Consider the following 20,235-nt stretch of genomic DNA (forward strand, 5'->3'; position numbering starts at 1 on the left):
GATGGAGTAACCCAGATCCGTTGACTGGGGGTGAGTGCGTGTATTGTCAACGCTCCGTCCATCATTTCCTTTGGTTTTTCATTGTTCGCCATAAGTTGGCAGGGTATGCTCAGACGTGAGTCCCTTGCTCACTTTGCCACTGGATTCATGCAAGCCGGGCTGAAGAAGGCTGAAATGCCAGAAACCGGTCCTCGGTAGCTTGTTTCTGGTCCAGGGAAGGCATGGCTTGGCAGTTCGGGCTGGACTGTCCCCATGGGGCACAGGGTCAGACTGATTTGCATATGGCCATGTCTGAACTGGGGTGGCAGAGTGGGCTACAGAACGGTGATGGATTAAACCCAGATCAGTTGACTGGGGGTGAGTGCTTGTATTGTCAACGCTCCGTCCATCATTTCCTTTGGTTTTCCTCAGTTATGGGCCATGAGACGTTCAATTACATAATTGATAACATCACTCATGACATCTCAAATTACATAATTAATGACATTGTTGATTCGACCAGCCAATCAATCAGGGTTTGGTAAAGCGCAACTACTCAACCGTGAGGGTCTCAAGGCGCTGGGGAGGATCTCTGTTGCGTGATCGGGTCATCCGAAGAGAAAGATTTTGAGGTCCTTCCTAAACGGGGCAGTGTGGGGGCTTTCGGTAGGTGGAGGGGGAGGTAGTTTCAGGCCTTGGCTGTGAGTTAGGAGAAGGATTTCCCTCCCATTCTGGTCTAGTAGATGCGTGGAACGGTGGGCCGAGAGAGATCGGCTGATCAGAGGTGTCTTTTGGGTGCATGGAAGGAGAGGCGGTTGTTCAGGTATGTTGGTCCGGTGTTGTGAAGGGCCTTGTATGAGTGGGTGAGGAGTTTGAAGACAATGAGAGAACACTTGTTTTCCAGGGAACACTTGTTTTCCTGCCCTTTTACCGTTTTTCAGCTGATTAAAATCAATCACCCTGGAAGAGTTCTCAGAGTAGTAATTTCTTAAAACTTCTGCAGATCCTGATTCTGTCCACATGGATTTGTAAGTTGAAAGTCTAGATGACACTATCTACCCGCCTATATTTTGCTTAGGTGTTCAAAACTATTTTTTGGGTTGCACCCAGAGTCTCTAGTGCATCAAGAGTCATAACCTACAAATATCAAACTACCTTCTACACATTGGTGAACAATCCAGTTGTTAGATTTGCAAGCACGTATTTGATATGAGCCTGTTACCTATTTCCACTTCTATTACCATCACCTAAAGTCTTCTGACGTAATCTTGCTTAGGTACCAGTTCTCGGAGCAAAGGCCATATATTTTGAGCTAGACAAGCTCTTCCTCAGTCAGTCTCACAGGACAATGCACTGGTCTGCACATTATGTTCTTAAATATTAGGCTTCTACTGAACAAGTGTACCTTGGACATCAGGGAATGCCATCATGTAGAGTAAACCCCACAGAAGAGTTGTCGATGTGGTCTCTGTCCCGGCTATAAACAGATCATATAGGCATGCAGTCAAATTCTCATTGTCAAATGCTGATTCACCTCCATGTCGCTGTTGTTGCTGTATCGCAAACACAAAACGAAATGACATGTCAAATTATTGCAAATTGTCAGTCTGGTGTCAGTGACTTACCTTCATCACTCCACATGGCACACAGGCACACTCCTCCACATAACCAAGAGAACCATAATTTCAGCCCAAAAGAGAGTAGAAATCGCCATATAGTAGGTGTATGAAAACTTAATGCAATTCTTTCAATATGTTAGAAGTATTTGTGTTCAAGAGGTATGGTTCATCAACACCACGTTGTGAAACTATTGTCAACATAATCACGTCATTTTTTCTTGTTTCCAACTAATAATGTTTTCTACTGAGATATTAAAAATATGAAAACATGAAAAAATGCAAAAAGGGGTGAAGTAAAGGTACTGCTGAGAAGACCTTCAAGCTAGTTAAGATGTCTTGACTTTTTGTGTGCTTGGAAGAGATGGGGCCCCATTTTTATGGCATGGGTCGCTACACGCCAGAATAATTGTAAGAGTCTTGTTTTTGAATGAATTTCCACTGAAAAGAGATGCATAGCAAAGAACCCTGTCATCTATGTTATTTGCCTACACCACCATGACCTGAGGGGAGTAGTTATGAAGGAGGTATTGTATTATCAGTGATAGACATTGGGAACATCTGGACTTCAGGTCCAAGAGTGGTAGATATAATCTAGAAGTGTGTGTGTTTTTTTTAAAGGAGATTTAGTATAACACACACAGGTGAGTTCATCTTCCATTGCAAAAAGAGGTCAATTATTTTCAAATGGGATGCCTGCTTTGAATAGAAAAACATAGTTTTTTAATAGTTGGCAGATCTGAGACTTAACACAGGCAAGGGCCTATGGTGCTTTAAAAATTCATTTTCTTTGTTTGGCAACACCATCCCATGGCTCTTATAGGTAGGGAAGCTGCTGGACTGATTTGTTCATATAAGTATGTTTTTTCAAAACGTTATTGAGGTTTTATAGTTAATACATACATGACAGTACCACAGCAAAGCGCATCATATGAGGCAATATATTTTAACTGTTAACATATGTCATGTATAATGTCCAGATGTAGGTCTATATTAGGCATGTTATCAATACAGAGTCAGGTGTTTGTGCTTGGCAGAGTATTATATTCACTGCATTACTGGATTTAAACTTAATAAACTTCAAACTCCCTCCCACCTCCCCCCTACTGCTGGCAAACATAATTTAATGTTAGGACAGAAGTAAATCACGCTGTAATATCTGAACCTTCCCATTTAATTACACATATTCATCTATAATACCCATTATGGTATGTGAAATTACCTGGGGAAGTTTAGAATGTGCGAGTCTGTGTATAGTAGACATATTATGTTATTTCCGGTTGCAAAACATTATTCAGAATCCCCACAGGTGTCCACACAGAGCCCAGACGAACAAGGCTCACATGATGTAGTGATCAAGCACTGGGCAAGTCCAAGGCTTTAAAGGACTCCAGCAAGGTATCCCAATCCATGGCTATCGATTCTTTCTGTAGCCCCCTGTATTTCTCACGGCAGAGCCCGCCACTTTCCGCCATACCCCATTGCATAACATCTTCCCTCCAAGTTATCATACCAGACGCTTTGCTAGGAGACGTGCCAGGTCTGCAACTTCACCTGAAACCATATAGCTCTTGGGGCGTAGGGACAGCCCCAACAGACAATTTTCATCTGTACACCAATTAGTCTCTCCCATTATCTCCTCTAATGTTGTGCTGATCTGTGCCCAATAGGAAGCTAGAGTGGGACAGGCCCATAACATGTGTAACAGACCCGCATCATGTTCGGGGCATCTAGAGCATGCTGTAGAGGAGTTTTGGAGCATAGCATGTAGTCTGTGGGGTCTGAGGTAGGCATTATGTAGGACCATATATTGTAAGAATTCCACCCTGGAGTTATGTGAGACTTTCTTAGGGACTCTAGAAGAGCATTCCATTCCCTGTCCTGCAACTCCCTGCCCAAGTCAAGCCCAATTGATCCCGCAGCTGCGCCAAAGGTATCACTAAGTGTGTTCGTAGGCCTCAGTATAACCACTGTATCAAGTGTTCGCCATTACCCATTAAGTAAAAGGAGTGTATACATTTGTGCGGTGTGGGTTCTATTCCGTCGGCGCCCAATGTAGTTTAAAGTTGTATGTGATGTTTGCATGTATAAGGAACAGCGAGTCTGATATACTCTGCTCATTGACGAAGTCTGTGTGGTTTGCTTTGTGTATATATAGGTAACTATTTTTTTAAATCATTAAGTATAGATGACAATATATATATGTCCGGATGCCCCACCAGCTTCCTACTTAGCCTCCTCCTCCAAGTGATCTCTGCATTCAAACATACACAGGATGGCATCTCTAACATTCCAAACATAGCAATCATTCAAGGCTGGGGAGCAGCACTTATCATGAAGGGCACAGATCAAGCAGATGCCTACGGTAGCCATGTTTAAAATAATTGTTTCCAAGACTATCATGAACCATACAAAATGTCATATGAAGTATCAGACCCTATTTCAGAAGAGTACAACAGAGATATCATTTTTATGGAAGGCAGGGGTATAGGGAATAGCATTAATCATACTATATATATTGATATGGGTTTGATGTTTTTGGGACTCTTGATATAGGCGCTGTGATATTCTGGGTCCTGATTCTCGAATTGGTTATTCTGTGCCTGCTACATCATCTTAACTTCACCCATATGTTTGGTTTACTATTAGTTCCAATGTATTTCTACACTCTCATTTTGAGGTAATTGTATGTCTAGTTGTTCTTGGCCTTGTAATAACCTGCCTAACTTGGAATCGGAAGTCTATGATTCTTCAGAGTCATGGTTTATTGGAAACGGAATGTATAATTGGCTAAAAAAAATGTTCTCCCCTCCACACTTCCAAGCAGACAAAAAGAGACATCGGCCAGGGGTTTCAGAGTAAGTCTACTTCACTTGCTTACTCACCACCAAAAAAAGAAAGTTTTGCAGTGGTGTGGGCTTGTGAACATGTACATTTATTTCGGTACGGAAAACCTTTCACACTTGTGACAGACCATCAAGCATTGCTGACTATTTTTGGCAATCCAAAAGCGAAGATACTGCCATCCATTGAACAACTGAGCCTGAGATTGTAAGAATACAACTACACAATTGTATATCATCCTGGATAAGATTAGAATCCTGCTGATAATTTTTCACAAGTGCCAGTGCAAGGTCATGGCAATCCTTCCAAGACAGTTGAGCTTATGTACACTTCATTGAGCAATTTAACACTCCTGCAGCCATTTTATTGGAACAAATTATCTTTGCTACAAGTATCCATAGTGACATGCTAATACTAAAAGACATTATAACGCATCAGTCTTGGATGCAGCACACTCAACCTCTCACCAATGAGAATTTCAAAAGTTCAAAATTTTTAAAGATGAACTGTCTGTCAGTCAAGAAGGTGTCATAGAAGTGGCCCATGAAGGACATTGTGGAACAGTTACCACTAAACGAGATTTGATTTCCACATCTCGATGAATGAGTTGAAAGAGAGTTGAAGGCTTGTCATCTATGTAATTGCCTGTCTTCAAAAGTTACTTCACACACCCTCAACATGTCTAAACTACCAAAGAATGTTTGGGAAAGAATTGCTGTTGATTTCTTTGGTCCTCTAGACAATGGTCATCACCTGAACGTGGTAATTGATAAATTCTCCAGTTTTTCATTGGTTGAAGAACTCTTTTCTATCACTCACGAACACATTTTTGAGAGATTTGATGGCATCTTTGTGACATGGAGTGTTCCTTTCATTTCAAAGTCTGACAATGGCCCACCTTTCAACAGTAGAGAATTCAAAGACTTTCTAAGTCACCTTAAAGTGAAGCATTAAAAGAGCACATCTCTGCGGCCACAAGCAAATGGTCGAGTTGAATGCTTTATGAGTACACTTAATTAAACTGTCCAGCATGCCACCCTTGAAAAGCTTGATCTTAAAACAACTTTTCATTCTACTCTTCGAGCTTATCCTTCGACCTCTCATTTGGCAACAGGTGAAAGCCCTGCTACCTTAATGTTTGAGAGAGCCATGAGGACCAAGTTACCTCAATGGACCAACCAAATATTTCATACTGAGGAAGAAGTTCTTGCTAAATACTTGGGTGGTAAAAGAAAGAGGAAGACATATGCTGATAAACGCAGGGGTGCCAAAGATCTTACTTTCGTCAGAGGTGATCGAGTACTTGTTCGGCAAACAAGAAGATGCAAATCAGATGCTTCCTTTGATGCTGAAGCCTTTCAAGTTGTGACTAGTAATGGACATATGGTTACTGTCCATCATTCTGGAAAGTCCATTACGTAAGATTCCTCGTATTTCAAGCTGTTGTTTTTGCAACTTGTTGATCCCTTAGGCTCCTGCAGAGATTGGCTCCAAGAAGCTTGATGAGAATTCCCAGACTGTTGCTTTCCCAACATCACCAGTGCCAGTCGAGGACAGTCCCCTTGTCTTTTCCCAGTTTCCACAGACTCGATCTGAATGTTTAGCCAGAGCTCCATGACAACTAATTAAAGAGTTGTGATTTAACAAAAGGGGAGATGTATTGTTGTGCATGCAAGTACAGTACTCTTTTGGTTCCTACAGGACTATGTAGAACTGTGACTTCAGTGTGAGTGTGAAGTGCGAGCGTTTGGTTTGGAATGTTCAGTACGTTGTTACACGCAGACGAATAAAGACGTGTGTTACCCCAGCTCCATGTGTCGCCTACTCATTTATAAGTAATCCTGGCTGGTAAGATGTGACAAACTTGCTCACAGCTCTGCCTGAGTGTCCAGTTTAACCTCACATGTATTGATAGTCTTTATGAAAGACAACTGCCACTCAAGTTTCAAACAGAGTTCACACAATGGTCAGTAAAGGTAGACAGCATAGTCCTGAGTACTCCGTCTGTATATTTAGAAATTGATGGGTTCGAATTTGGTTTCTTTCAAGAGAAGGACCCTGGTAAACCCATACTTCTCAGTGCCAAAAAGGCCTTTATGTTTAGCAGTGAAAAAAGTTGAGGGCTGAACAAGAGCTATTAAGCCATCTTGGGCTTTAGCACACAAAGAAACTCTGGAAGGATGTTGGTGCCACAAGGTGCATTGACATCATTAGACTGAAGTAAAAGTGCGAGTGGGTAGGTAATAACGTTTTTACAGAGGGTGCCTCGTTGCCTGGTGACCCTAAACATCCATCCCATATCAGACATCTGACAAGGATTCATATGTCCCAGGCTTTGTTTCAGAACTGGGGAAGCCAGTACACTGGTCTGTTCTACAGATATATTTGGGCCTCTATCTGTGCAAAACTATCTCCTGAAAGCAGCCTGCTTCAAAGAGCAGTGCTCTGGTAAGCTGAGAAGGTCTTGTATCCAGAGAGAGGCACTGCCTTCAGAAGTTTCCTAGCCAAAATGAAGAAGTGTTGAAAATCTAGTCATAAAAAAAGTGTTTGCTTGAAGGGTTCTGTAGAGCCAGACGACTCAGAGGCATGTTTCTGTCCCAGTAGAAATCCATTGTCATCTGTGAGGTACTGGCAAGAAAACAGCAGACCTGTGCGGTTGTGGCGTGTTTTGCAAAGCATTTTTTCCAAGAGGGATGAACCTTTGGAACAGTGGAACCTACCTAGAAGTAGGTCTGAAGATTGAAAGAATATGAAAACGATTTGGAACTTTTCTATAAGGTGTCCCTTAGATAACAAATCAGCATCAAATTAAGGTAAATGACAGTCCACCAGCAGACCTGGCTTATGTGAAGCTTTCCGGTGGTTACCTCCGTCCGTTCAAAAGAACAGTCTGAATCGACAATTGGTCAATTGGTCACAGATTAGCACTTCAGTAAAAAAAAAAGGCTATGATTTGTTGCATCATGTTTCCTCGTTTGTGAATTTGAACTTTTTTATTAATTAGCTTTTTGCTACAATTGTCGATCCCTTCATCCAAATTTTGTTGTGCTTAGACTTTTCAACCATGATTGTAATGTTGTCTGTCTGTGCTGTTACGTATGAAGCGTCACATATTTATTCTTATTTACAGGTGAAATGTGGATTCCATCTGAAACCTTATTTTCTACTGCACAGTGGGAGATTAGCTCATTGGACCAGTTTCCACATTAATCATAGGCAGTAGCAATGCACGCAAAATCTAGGCTGTAGTTTAAGGGAGAGGCTAGTTGCTTTGATCTAGGATATATCCACATAATTCAGTTACACTTAGATACTCTTGGGAATTGTTACAGCTCAGGTTGAGCTTAGCAGGCAGGCCCGGTGGTATAACCCCAGTCCTGAAGCCTCCAGGAGCAGTCCACAGTAAAAGGTCTCCAATAATTGGGACAGCTAAATCACAGAGAGCCAATGGCAAGCGAAGGGAGAATTTCACTGGTGCAGGCTTAAATATTGAGGCGTGCATGTACCACCAGATGGCTTGGAACAACTTTGCAGGATGCTAGTACTTTAGAAGGAACCTCTCTATTTCACACACTCTTGGACAACCCTGGATAAGTCTGGACGTGAGTTGAGATGAGGGTGTTACATAATAAGTAAGCAAATGAAACAATACATCACCCTAACTACAGAAGCATAGCTCTTATTCTCCCAGGTGCTCCTGAAATGTGAAGCCAAATTAACCAGAGAAGTGCTAGGAATGAAGGACTACAAAAACAACGATCCACTCCAGTGTAACTGCTCCTGTATTTTGTTGGCGTGAGACTTTCATTTATGTAAGCCTGATCTGGAGCACAGTTTGAAGAATGGTAGGGTCTCGCCTTCTAAATACATACATTGGAATTAAGATACTTAAAAATAAAATCAAAAGTACATAAAATAACAACCTACCTTCTCCATTTCTTGCAAGTAGCAGTCTATGTAGTCCCTAGGCTTTCCAGGGATGAACGTCTTCTTATGCTCTTCCTGAATACTCCTCAAGAAAGCATCGACGGTCTCTGCCTTTTTCAAAATCGTTTGATGGGGTAAAGGAAGTCTTCTTACCAAAGGGATTGCATTGTAGATCTAGAACCGATGAGACATAAAATAGAGCTCACAAGTCACAACAAATGCTGAACTGAAAGACAAAATTACTTTTGATTGTGAATCGTCCACCCCTTGACAATGCTTTAGGAATTGGGCCGCCCAGAGAAGTATGGCATCTGTATTTGTAAATCAGTGGGTAAATAGTTTGATGACTTTAAAGGGATCATTGAGTAATGCTATATGACTTAAACAGTGGTCTAAGTGGAATAACAAAGGTGAGGGGCTCCCAAAGGGATGTGACATAAGAAGCATGTTTAAGAAACCCAACAGGAGCCATAAACCTTGTAGATAAGTGTGAGGCATAATATATGTGACATACAATTAAGTGTCTCACAAATTAATGAATAGAATCACGCTGGGGAAAAGAATAACCAAATCAGCAAGCAACAAGATATTTAATAGTTTAAATACCACCATTATCTTGGGCCATAAAAAATAAAAGACTAGAGTTAAAAGTAAGGGACACCTTGAAAACTTGCTATTGGTACCCTTTGAGAGTTAAGTTTGCAAAGGGTGATTGATAACTTGGTTTTTCAAATTTAATGAAATAGTGTGTTAGGACAATTTACATCAATAGTAAGTGACACTGTTCAATTGGTTGTGTCATGCCTGTGTCACAACATCCATTGCAGGATGTAAAGGAAAGAAAAAGGATACCCTAGGACATTGGTCCATAATCCATTTTATAGTTTGTTTTCTTTGCTTTGATAGGGCTCAGTCCTGGTTGCCCATTGTCCACTTAAAGTGCCGCACTTGAGCTTGACTCAAGTACCCATTGGTGACCATAGAAATTATTTAGGAAGGTTGTGTGGGTTCATTGGATTTTATTTTAAATATGATTATTGCTGCTTTTAGCTGATCAATATAGAGGACATATTTTAGTCCAATAGTCGGCTTAGTTAAGAATTATAGTAATGATTTGTTTTTAGACAGTATTTCATGTCTAAGTGTTGTAAATAGGTGGCAGAAGCAGTTGCATAAAAGTGAGCTCCGTCCTGATGCCACAGTAATCCTGTGATTTTAGCTGTTTATGTCCCCCCACCCCTCTGGGGACACCGGAGCATGGGGCCCCCACATCCATGGGCAGACTGGCCTTTTACTCCATTCGGCATTTCCCTGGTGGGCTGGAACCGCTGGAGGACAATTTTGAAAGACTATCCTGCCTCTGCGACTGCAATGACTGTGCGACCTTCACTGAGCAATGCATGCTGTCGTACATGTTAAAGCAGCATATTTCTGAAGCATGGCAAGCTGCAGCAATATCAAAAGACACATAACGGCTGCGCTATACTCAAACAGTCAACTTCATTTGCTGGCAAATGGAGACATGCCAATGGACTGTTGCAGCCACATGACACCATCTCATGTGAATGCCGCTACCTCCGGCCCAGGTGGAGTCTCAGCAGCAGAGTTCTGATAAATGAATGGTGCATTTACGGCTGAGGGTCGGGCCATGCAACCTACACTCCTGACCTGATTAAAATATTCACTTAGAGTTAGTGCTGCAGTAACAGATTTCGGTGCAGTGCTGGGCACGTGCTGCTTGCTTAATTAAGAGTGTATGGCGGCACTCACGTCCCACTTGTGTCTGTCTGCCTCCATGCCGGTGGTGCAAGGACGCACTATAAATGCATGACTTTGCATTTCAGTTCGGTGATGCAGACCACCACCCTAAAATGCGTTAGTCTAACGCCTGATGCATGATACTTGGCAGGGCTGGACTGTGCACTACTCCACCCCCTATTACATTTGATAATGGAAAGGAAAATCCGTGACTTAATGCAGTCTTTAACAGCTAGAGTATTAGGCTCAGGTCGTAGTTGGATCTACCACCTGTATGGTGTACAGAGAACCACAAATAATCTGCCAAGAAGATCCTTGGGTGGTCAGACTCTGTATGAGGTCCTGTTTGGGGTTAAGATGTCAGTTCAAGACTTTGACAATCCTAGTATACTGGCAGACAAAACACCTTTTGATATCAGTAAATGGCTGTCTTACAGGAACTGAAAGACTTCCAGTACGAGCAAAGCAACGAACTTGAGAAACAATCTGCCACTAGCGAAGTAAAGGCACAACCGGCAACTTCTGACTGCATTCCAAAGATCCGGGATCTGGTTCGAGAAAAGATTGCAGGCAAGAAAGAGTTTGGCCCATTTTACAGAGCACTGGTGCCAAGCCATGCAGTTGAAGTTACCAAAACGGTACTTTTACTGCCACTTGCTGGTTTTAAAAACAAAAGATTTGTATCAATCGACCTAATAAAAGAACACCATGTGGCCAGTCCTTTACAGTACGTCACAAGTTTCCTGGATAGTCACCTGCCTTCTCTTACTGCCATGCACGAAATCCCATTACGAGCTTTAACCAACATTGAGGTTTCTGCTCCCCAGCTGGGAAAATCTGAAAATGAAATCTTGCTACTTGTAGTTACATCTACCAACACCACACAAACACTGTATTCAAATTCACAGGTTTCAACACCTCATGCCAACAAGGAAGTTGGTTACTATGATCCACCGTTGGAGTTAAATAACATTTCCACACATCCCCGCAATGTCTATGCTTTTACACAGACTGCTTCTGGCTATTTTGCCGACATTATTGACTTTTCCTCAGAGGCTACATGGAACGCATGCATTTATATTTTGGCTCAAAAAGACATATTGTTTCACCTTAAATTTCTATTTCATTGTTTTTACTTTGGATTGGTTTTGTGACAGTATTCTTTTTGCTTCTGAATGGACACTATCTCCTAAAGCGCTTTGCTATTGAACTGGTAATCAAGGTATTGAAGCCTCATTCTACATCACACAAAGTAAGCAGAGACCTGTTGCTTGTGAACATTTCAGCAGTTCAAGTAATTGTTGGAATTGTTTAGGATACGGTACCATTTGATATATTTAGTCCTACATAAATTTTACAAATACCACATGCATTTAAAATATAATTGAATGACATTATTAATCCTGTCAGCATCTCTGATGATTAGGACATTAGTGCTATAGGATCAATGCTTGATAAATGGAGCATTATACTGTATTTGACTGTGAAGATATGTATACTGGACCATCTAATTATGATGAAGTGTTTTGTACCATCACTATGCACACCATTACTTACACAGAGCTAGTACTCCACGTGCAGTATTTAATTACACACAATGGGAACATAGTCCTACACCACCTTTGGGTAGCTCCAAAACATTTGCATAGAAGAGTGTATATTCTTCTATCAATAACCCCGTAGATCCAGAAACATATTATCATAAACATTTACCTTCCCCAGTGAAGACAAATATGCTGACCGAAACAACATTTATATATTCAGCATTCTTAATTTCCCAGTTGTCAATACAAGGGTTCAACTTTTGGAAAGGTAATATTGATTTAAAATCTGTTTGGGGAACTAAAAATTGGCAAGTTCAAAGCATTGATGCTTTGTTTAGGGCATGTCTTATACCACAATAAAAAAAGATTTTCCTGAACAAAACTGTACAACAAGCATTATGCATTGGCTTGGCCAAGATAAAGGACATGAACACAGCAAACATTAGCACATTTTGAAAATTGGCAGCAATTCACAAATGACACAGAGGAAAATCTTAGCAACCTGATCAAGAATGGTACAGACAATTCCTCCCATCCAGAGGGATGGCTAGTGTGAACATTAGCTACTATTGGTTGTCATGCTCATTTCCTGAACAACACCAAGGGGTTTGGAATCAACAGACCAGACCCATGTTAGGTGCAGACACAACACTCCAGACTAGTAACAATATACAGTGTGGGGAAATTATGTCTTGAATGGTTAAAACATTCAACGTTAGATGAGGTGAAAGAACACTTGTCTCTCCTTGCAAATGACATGGATTTTAAGGATTTTGTTGTTAGGTCCTAGAAAGCCACGGCAAAAGATTTTTGTTGTATCCTATATAAAATTAAGTTTGGAAGGTATTATAGTAGTTGATAATGGTATAACTACTTTATCCACTAGAATGTATTTTCTGAGTAACATTGTGTCATATACAGAGTGAAATGTCCCTCTTACAACATAGAAAGAGTCAGCTTAGATCCAACATGCTATTCAGCTGGACTTTGCATACTTTACACAATGATCACATGCCCTGGAAGCATTTGCACACAACTGATTTATATTTACCATATAATTTAACAAAAGAGCAGAAAATTATGGCAAAAAAGGATGTAACGTACACAAGCTAAATATAGAACATCTTGAGAAATTATCGCTTTCTGTGGCGGAAACACCATCAGTCTATTGGAGAATATATGGGTTAATATTTCTGCCAAATTCAACATTCCACTTTACGTCCTGTTTAAAACAACAAGTATGCAGGTATGAAGTGTTAGGGGAGAGATTTGTACACAAGACATGCGTCCTACCTTTCGATAACAAATGTAGAAATGGGGGCACTAAAGATTTTCTTAGTGGTACAGACTGCAATAACACTTTCAACCAATCAGTAGTTTACGGAGAGGTTACACTTCATGAAACATGTAATGCATCCCAAGCAAACTTAGCTTGTTATCTGAAGGGTCACCCAGCTGCTGTAATTTGTCCAGCATTCAGACTACTTTCTAATGGAAGTTATTTGATGCTGAATTACCAAGGTGCTGTGGGATAAAACCGGGTGAGAGTTTCCAGAGTCATGATCTGTTGTACAAATGAGCTTTTTCCATCTGCCCGTACAGTTAGAGCAGTGACAAATGAACTTTGATGATCTGAGCAGACTGAAATCCTTATTGTTTCAATAGGAAGTTTTTTAACTTCTGCAAGGGAGATATTTGACCTTCAAGTTGCACGGTCTTCTTCTGAAATCCAGTCGCTACTACGAACTAACCTCCCACAATACTTTGGAGAACTTGTGCATCACATTTTTAATCCCTCAAATGCTGCAGGAGTAGTACATTTTTTCTGAGTGATTGGGTCTGGGTTTGCTAGTACTTGCCCGACTGTCTTCGGAGTGATTCCATCTTTTATACACTCCCTGGTTTCCAGTGATTTGGGGGGCAAACCACTTGTCCTGCTTGTGATTGCCGGGATCTTGGTTCTATTGTTTGCTATTCCACGATGAATGTTCTGTCACATGACAAAATTGGAATAGCACTACTACATGTGCTACTGTGTCGTGAACCCACAATGCAGTATTTTGGCACAGCCTTACTTCAGCACCTGAACAACAACTGGTCTTTGGCATTTTGACCTATATGGTTACATTGCATACAGCCTGTGCTCCGACATTTCCTAGGCACTTTCAAGTGTACCGTGGATACATGCCTTAGACTGCAATTGATCCTAGACTGCAATTGATCCAATCTACGGATGTGGAACTGCTAATGGTCCATTCAGAATCCATTTGCAAAGATGTTCTGCATGATTGTCATTGCTGCAAAATGGATATAAAGGGCACTTCCTGGATTTTCAGATCATGGCTTTTCCTCTGCAGAAGTACTACTGGCTGTTAGACTTTCAGCTGCTGCTTATTGGGTTACATACAACCATGTTTGTTCTTTGAAACTTGTGACTAGGGTGCCAATTGACACATTGCCTGAGGTAGCTGGAAAAAGCTTTGTTTTGCCTGACTCGGAATATTTAAACATTCATGCAGTTTCGAGAAAACTGCTTTTTAATTTGTCAACTTTTTTGAATGCAAAATCGTTTTTTTTTTATATATGTACAGCTATTAATGGTGCATTTTTACATTGGCTTTTATATCAAATTTGGCTTTCCTTTTGCTTTTATTATTAAAGATTAATTAAGGTTTCATGAGAAAGTTAAACTAACATTTTAGCATATTTTAGGTTTAATGTGAAGCTTGTGAGTAACCTTACAGACAAGGAGTTGGTGTTGTGAGGTTACATAGTCCCTGGGCACAAACACTTCCATTTTACATGCTCATGTTTAAAGATGAAATCTGTTTAAACAATCACTTTTATCACACATTTGCTTGCACGTCCATATGTGATAACGTTCCTCAGAAATGGTTTGCTTAAAGTTACACTTCTTCATAGGCACATTTTCAGGCCCTAGAACATTCTGTACAAAGACTTGGTACACTGCACAAAATGTCGTTGTTTGTTGTCCATTCAGTGACAGCTCTGGGTGGGTAGAATCAACAATGACAGCCAGACCGGAGTTCAGGCACAGAACAAAATGGATCCAATTTTTTATGTAAACTGCACTGAGCCTTTATTTAGACAGAGGAGCATTTTGATGGATTGTCAAGGTTATCCCGTGTCTGAATTCTACCCCAGCTAAATTCCATCATTATCCTGAGAAGGAAAGCGGCCTGTTCTACACCAAGGCTGGCTACCACCAGATGACACACACCCAAAGGTAACAGGGGAGTTAGACCAGTCCAATTGTGATATTTAGCTCTACAGCTTTAATAGAATCTCATGTACATCACTAGCTATGTCAATGCTAGTGTCACAGAAATGTTCCATTTGTTGTCAGTTGATGTCTGCTGGCATTGTATGTGGATGGGATCTTTTATTCCTGGATTAAACTTCTTTTTATGAATCTAAACTTCTACTGGATTTATTGAGAATACTTCACTGGCGTAGTCGGCTTGGAACTCATTCAGGATTACCAAGAACAGATCCCAACACAAATCTTCATGAGGAAAAGAATCATCTTTATTCTTTGGCATAAATTAATGTCAACCCTCACTTAACTGCCAAGATAATGGACATCAATGAAAAGTAAGAGCTCAATTGACTTGTGAGTAACCTCTTTTATTTCTGTGCTTTTATTTATAAATCCTCCTTGCATGTTAAGCGCAAAGCTGCGATTCTTCTACACTTTGAACTATTTTTTATATACTTTCCAAGTGCAGCCAAGTGCCAGCAACCAAGCGTAAAGATCTTTAATTGTCTGCCTAGCCAAAGCGCCAGCAGCTGTGCCTCATGCAACTTAATTGAGATAAACAGCGAGCGAGCAGGAAAGAGGATTAATTGAAATAACAGCGAGCGAGCAGAAAAGAGGAAGCGCTATATTTATTTTGAAATAACAGCGAGCGAGCAGAAAAGAGGAAGCGCTATATTTATTTATCTAAATGACTGTGTATTCAACAAACTGTATTGTGTGCAAGCGGCGCTTAACCAGCTGTTATCTCTTTCATCTCCTGGCTCTCAATCGAAAATAAACAAATGTGTTCATTTGAACCAAGCGCGAGCAGCCACGAGCAGCCGTGTATGAAGAAACTAAGCACGAGCCAAACACTCCGCGTGGCTCTCAATTGAAAATAAACAAACCAAGCGCCAGCAGCCGCGAATGAAAAATTGAATACGGAGCACACTTCACACTCCATCAGAGCACACTTTCTAACAAAATAAACACGTCTGAGCTCCACAGTGTAATAAACATGAAGAATGTGCGCGTTTCTAATTAGGTGGCACGAAGCGTTAGTCATCGAAAAGAACACACTTTCTAATAAAATAAACACAGCTGAACCCTATCGGCAACGTGTTCAGAAACAGCCATCGTGTCAAGATTGAACAAGGACCGTGTGCAGTCAAGTTTAACGAAGTGCTCGCACCTTTTTCATTAAATAAACACTTCTTGAGTTAGACGAGCATTTTATTCTAAGCTCAAAGGAAACGTTTATCACGCACGCATTTGTGTGCCAAGCTTAAAATAACATTTACCGCATTTGGTCATTTTCTACACATTTATCAAGACATTTTTGTAGGATTTCAAATCTTACCTTATTTTCCTTGGTATTCAACCAGTTTTGAAGAATTTTGAGAAAACGATTTTCATTGGTTTATTCACTTTTTAGTTTGACCATTGTGATTGGATGCAATACTTCCTGTATGCTTTATGAAAACAAGGGCAATAGTTTGTAAAAACTAGTTATAACATTCACCATTATCTATTGTACTTTGTGCTAATCACTTATATTTTTTTTTTACCACTATTTTTTTTTTTTTAACCATTTAGCAAAATGCAAAATGTTACAGCTGCACCATTTTTTTTGTCTAGTCCTGGTGAACCTCCAATTAGATGGAAAAAATGGAAAGTGGTCTTTGAACGTTATGCCAAAGTCTGTGGGACCTCTCTCAGTGCTGAGAGGAAATGTTCTTTATTGCTTCATTGTCTGGGATCTGAAGGCCAAGATATTTTTGATGATTTGCCTGATCTTTCTCCCGCAGACGCAAATAATTTAAATGAGTATGAGATTAGCATAAAGAAATTAGATATACACTTTTTGCCCAAAGTTAGTACTATTCTTGAAAGATATCAATTCACTAAATGTATGCAAAATGAAGAAGAAACCATTGAATCCTATGTAACCCGTTTAAGAAAGCTTGCATCCTCATGCAAATTTGGAGCATTAATTGATGAACGCATTCGTGATCAATTTATGTTTGGTTGTGGGATAGAAAAAGTTCGAGATGAGTTATGGTTAAAGGATGACCCATCTCTTGATGAAGTATTAGCTATTGCTAAGCGTATTGAGCATTCTCTTAAATGTGTGGCTATAATCAAAAAGGATGCTGGAAAAGAAAATAAAGTCCAGGTGGTAAGAACTAAAAATGATAAATATGTTAAAGATGCCTCTAAACCAGAGTTCAAAAAATCTGGTTCTGATCTCAAATGTTTCAGATGCGGCAAACCAGGTCATCTAGCAAATGACAAAAGATGTCCTGCTCTAAAACAAACATGTTCCAAGTGTAAGTTAAAGGGTCATGTTTCTTCTCTGTGCAAAACAAAAATTAGATCTAAGGTAAAGGAGGTAGATATTTTTGAAAGAACTTCTTCAGGATCTGATTGTGATATTGAAGTGGTTCATGCCATTGGCGATGGTGGGGTCTCACGTAAAAAACCTGATCCTATTGATGAAATATTAGTTGAGGGTGAAAAAACTAAAGTTTTATTTGATTCTGGTGCCAAAATTACCATCGTTTCTGATGAATTTTTCACCAAGAAGTTGAAAGGTAAGGTTTCTCTTATGAAACCTGATATTATTCCTTTGGGATATGACAAAAAACCAATAAAACTACATGGCTATTTTATGGGTCTCATAGAGTATAAGTCTAGGTATGTAGCCGGTAAAGTGTATGTCTCAAAGAAAGGTGACAGTTTAATCAGCTGGTTTCATTTAGGTGATATGGGTGTATATTTAGATCCTAATGCCACTCCTTGCATACAATTAAGAGATAGAGTTCTCAACGTGACTAATGAGGAGGAAAAACATGTTACAAATGGTGAAGAAAAAGTAATTGATGACAAGAAATCAATTGACGACAAGAAATCAGTTGAAGAGAAGCCATTAGAAGATAGATTCACATGTGGATTAAAAAAGAAATTTCCCAATGTTTTCAAAGAAACTCTAGGTTGTCTTAAAGGTTATCAACATAAGATAAGAGTTAGAGATGACTCTGTTCCGGTAAGCTGTAAAGTCCGGAGTGTACCTTTAGCTGTAAAAGAAGATATGAAAGTAGAAATTGGAAAACTCATGGAAAATGGCATAATTGAAGAAATAGAGGGCTGTGAATGGATGGCCCCAGTTGTCGCAGCGCGAAAACCGAATGGAGATTTGCGTTTATGCATTGACCTCAGGCAATTAAACAAATGTGTAATTGTTGATAGATATCCTTTACCTAATATTGCAGAGTTATTAGTTTTATTAGGAAATGCTAAAGTCTTTAGCACAATAGATCTTACCTCTGCCTATCACCAGATTGAATTAGAGGAGTCTTGCAGAGATCTTACTTCTTTCATTACGCCTTTTGGCACCTATAGATTCAAAAGGATGCCATTTGGCTTAGTCTCTGCTTCTTCTGTGTTTCAACGTGTTATGGAAAAAGTGTTAAAAGATGTTTCAGGTGTTTGTATATATCAAGATGACGTGTTAATCTTTGCAGATAATATTTCTGACCATGATGCAACATTGAATGTGGTATTAGAGAGATTCAGTAAACACAATCTCACTGTAAAAGCAAGCAAATGTAAGTTTAGGTCTGATTCCATTAATTACTTAGGACATAACATTTCACGTGATGGCGTAAAACCCAAATCCGAATTGGTAGACACTATAGACAAAATGGTGGCACCAGAAAATAAATCTGAACTCATGAAGCTGTTAGGCATGATAGAATATTATGCAAAATTCGTCAAAGGATTTGCTGAATTAACAGTAAACATGAGGTGTTTGTTGAGGAAAGGTGTGGAATTTGAGTGGTCTGAGGAATGTCAGAACGAGTTTGTTAAAATCAAACAAAGATTAAATAGTGCCCCTGCGTTGAAAAGCTTTAACCCTAAATTCAAGTCTATTCTAGTCACTGATGCGAGTGAAAAAGGATTGGGTGCCGTTTTGAAGCAGAATGGTCCAGAAGGCATGCAAACCATAATGTTTCTTTCTAGGAGTTTGAGGGATGCTGAGACTCGTTATTCTGTTGTAGAGAGGGAAGCATTAGCTGTGTTTTGGGCAATAAGGAAGCTAAAGAAATTTCTTTGGGGTTTGGTCTTCGATGTTTATACTGATCATAAACCCTTAGTAGAGATTTTTAGCAAGAAAGGTTTGGATCTGGTTTCTGGGAGGATATCAAAGTGGGTTATTGGTCTACAGGAGTATAGTTTTGGTATTCAATACATTCCAGGTGTTGACAATGGAATAGCAGATGTTCTCTCTCGTTTGGTTCCTAGTGGAGAATTGGAAAACGATTGTTTGGATCTAGATGATGAGTTGGTGTGTGCTGTGGATTATGAATTTCTATCTGAGAAAAAATGGTCTGAGGAGTTAGCAAAAGATGTTACTCTATGTGAGATTATATCTTTATTGAGAACTGGTTGGGTCAGTTGCAAAGTTGGTTCTGTTCTGACTAAACCTTTTTGGACGGTACGTAGTGAATTATCTGTTGACAATGACCTACTGTTTCGTGGGACGAGGTTGATCCCTCCATCTAGTCTTAGAAAGGACTTGATAGATTTGGTCCATGTTGCTCATTCAGGTTTATCCAAAAGTAAGGAGAGGCTTCGCATGTCCTATTGGTGGCCGGGTATGGATAAAATGGTTGAAAGGGTAATTAGGGATTGTATTCATTGCAATGTCAGTGACAAGTCTTACAGTGCACACACACAACCGATGTTTTTAAGAAGAAGACCTAATGGTCCTTGGCAGGACATAGCTATAGACCTTGTGGGTCCTATACAACATAGAGATTCTCAAGTTTTCATTCTAGTGGTTATAGACATGTACTCAAGATGGCCAGAGGTGTTTTTTTTGTCAGGAATCGATTCGAGTAGAATTATTCAATGCTTGAGTGAATTATTCTGTAGAGAAGGTCTTCCGGTAACCATCTTGTCAGATAATGGTGTGCAGTTTGTTTCCAAAGAAATGGAGCATTATTTATCCTCTAAGGGTATTACACACAAGACCTGTTCTCTTTACCACCCCGAGGCCAACGGTATGGTTGAGAGATTTAATAAAGTAATTAAGGACACTATTAGTTTAGCTAAAAATTTGTCCGCTGACTGGAAGAAATGTGTTTTAGAAAAGGTAGAGGAATACCGTTATACTCCTCATGCCACTACTGGTAAGACTCCATTTTTGTTGTTTCGTGGGAGAATTCCGAACACGCAGGTTGAACCTTTCTGGGTTAATAAGTATGAAGTGTCCAAGGGTAAAGAATGTGTGTGCAACAATGAT

General features: G+C 40.0%; 1 protein-coding gene across 1 annotated transcript in view; it reads right to left on the minus strand.

Annotated features, from left to right (window-relative positions):
• LOC147673879 (cytochrome P450 2J2-like) overlaps nucleotides 1–20,235 on the minus strand; it is a 345,429-nt gene that overhangs the window by 153,688 nt on the left and 171,506 nt on the right. The window contains exons 5-6 of the mRNA XM_086947758.1: nucleotides 8,367–8,540; nucleotides 1,385–1,532 (exon numbers count right to left, since the gene is read on the minus strand). Coding sequence (XP_086803884.1) covers nucleotides 1,385–1,532; nucleotides 8,367–8,540 — 322 coding nt within the window. The remainder of the gene's footprint in view (nucleotides 1–1,384; nucleotides 1,533–8,366; nucleotides 8,541–20,235) is intronic.

The sequence above is a fragment of the Lissotriton vulgaris genome, chromosome 12 (assembly GCF_964263255.1).
Source record: "Lissotriton vulgaris chromosome 12, aLisVul1.2, whole genome shotgun sequence".
NCBI lineage: Eukaryota > Metazoa > Chordata > Amphibia > Caudata > Salamandridae > Lissotriton > Lissotriton vulgaris.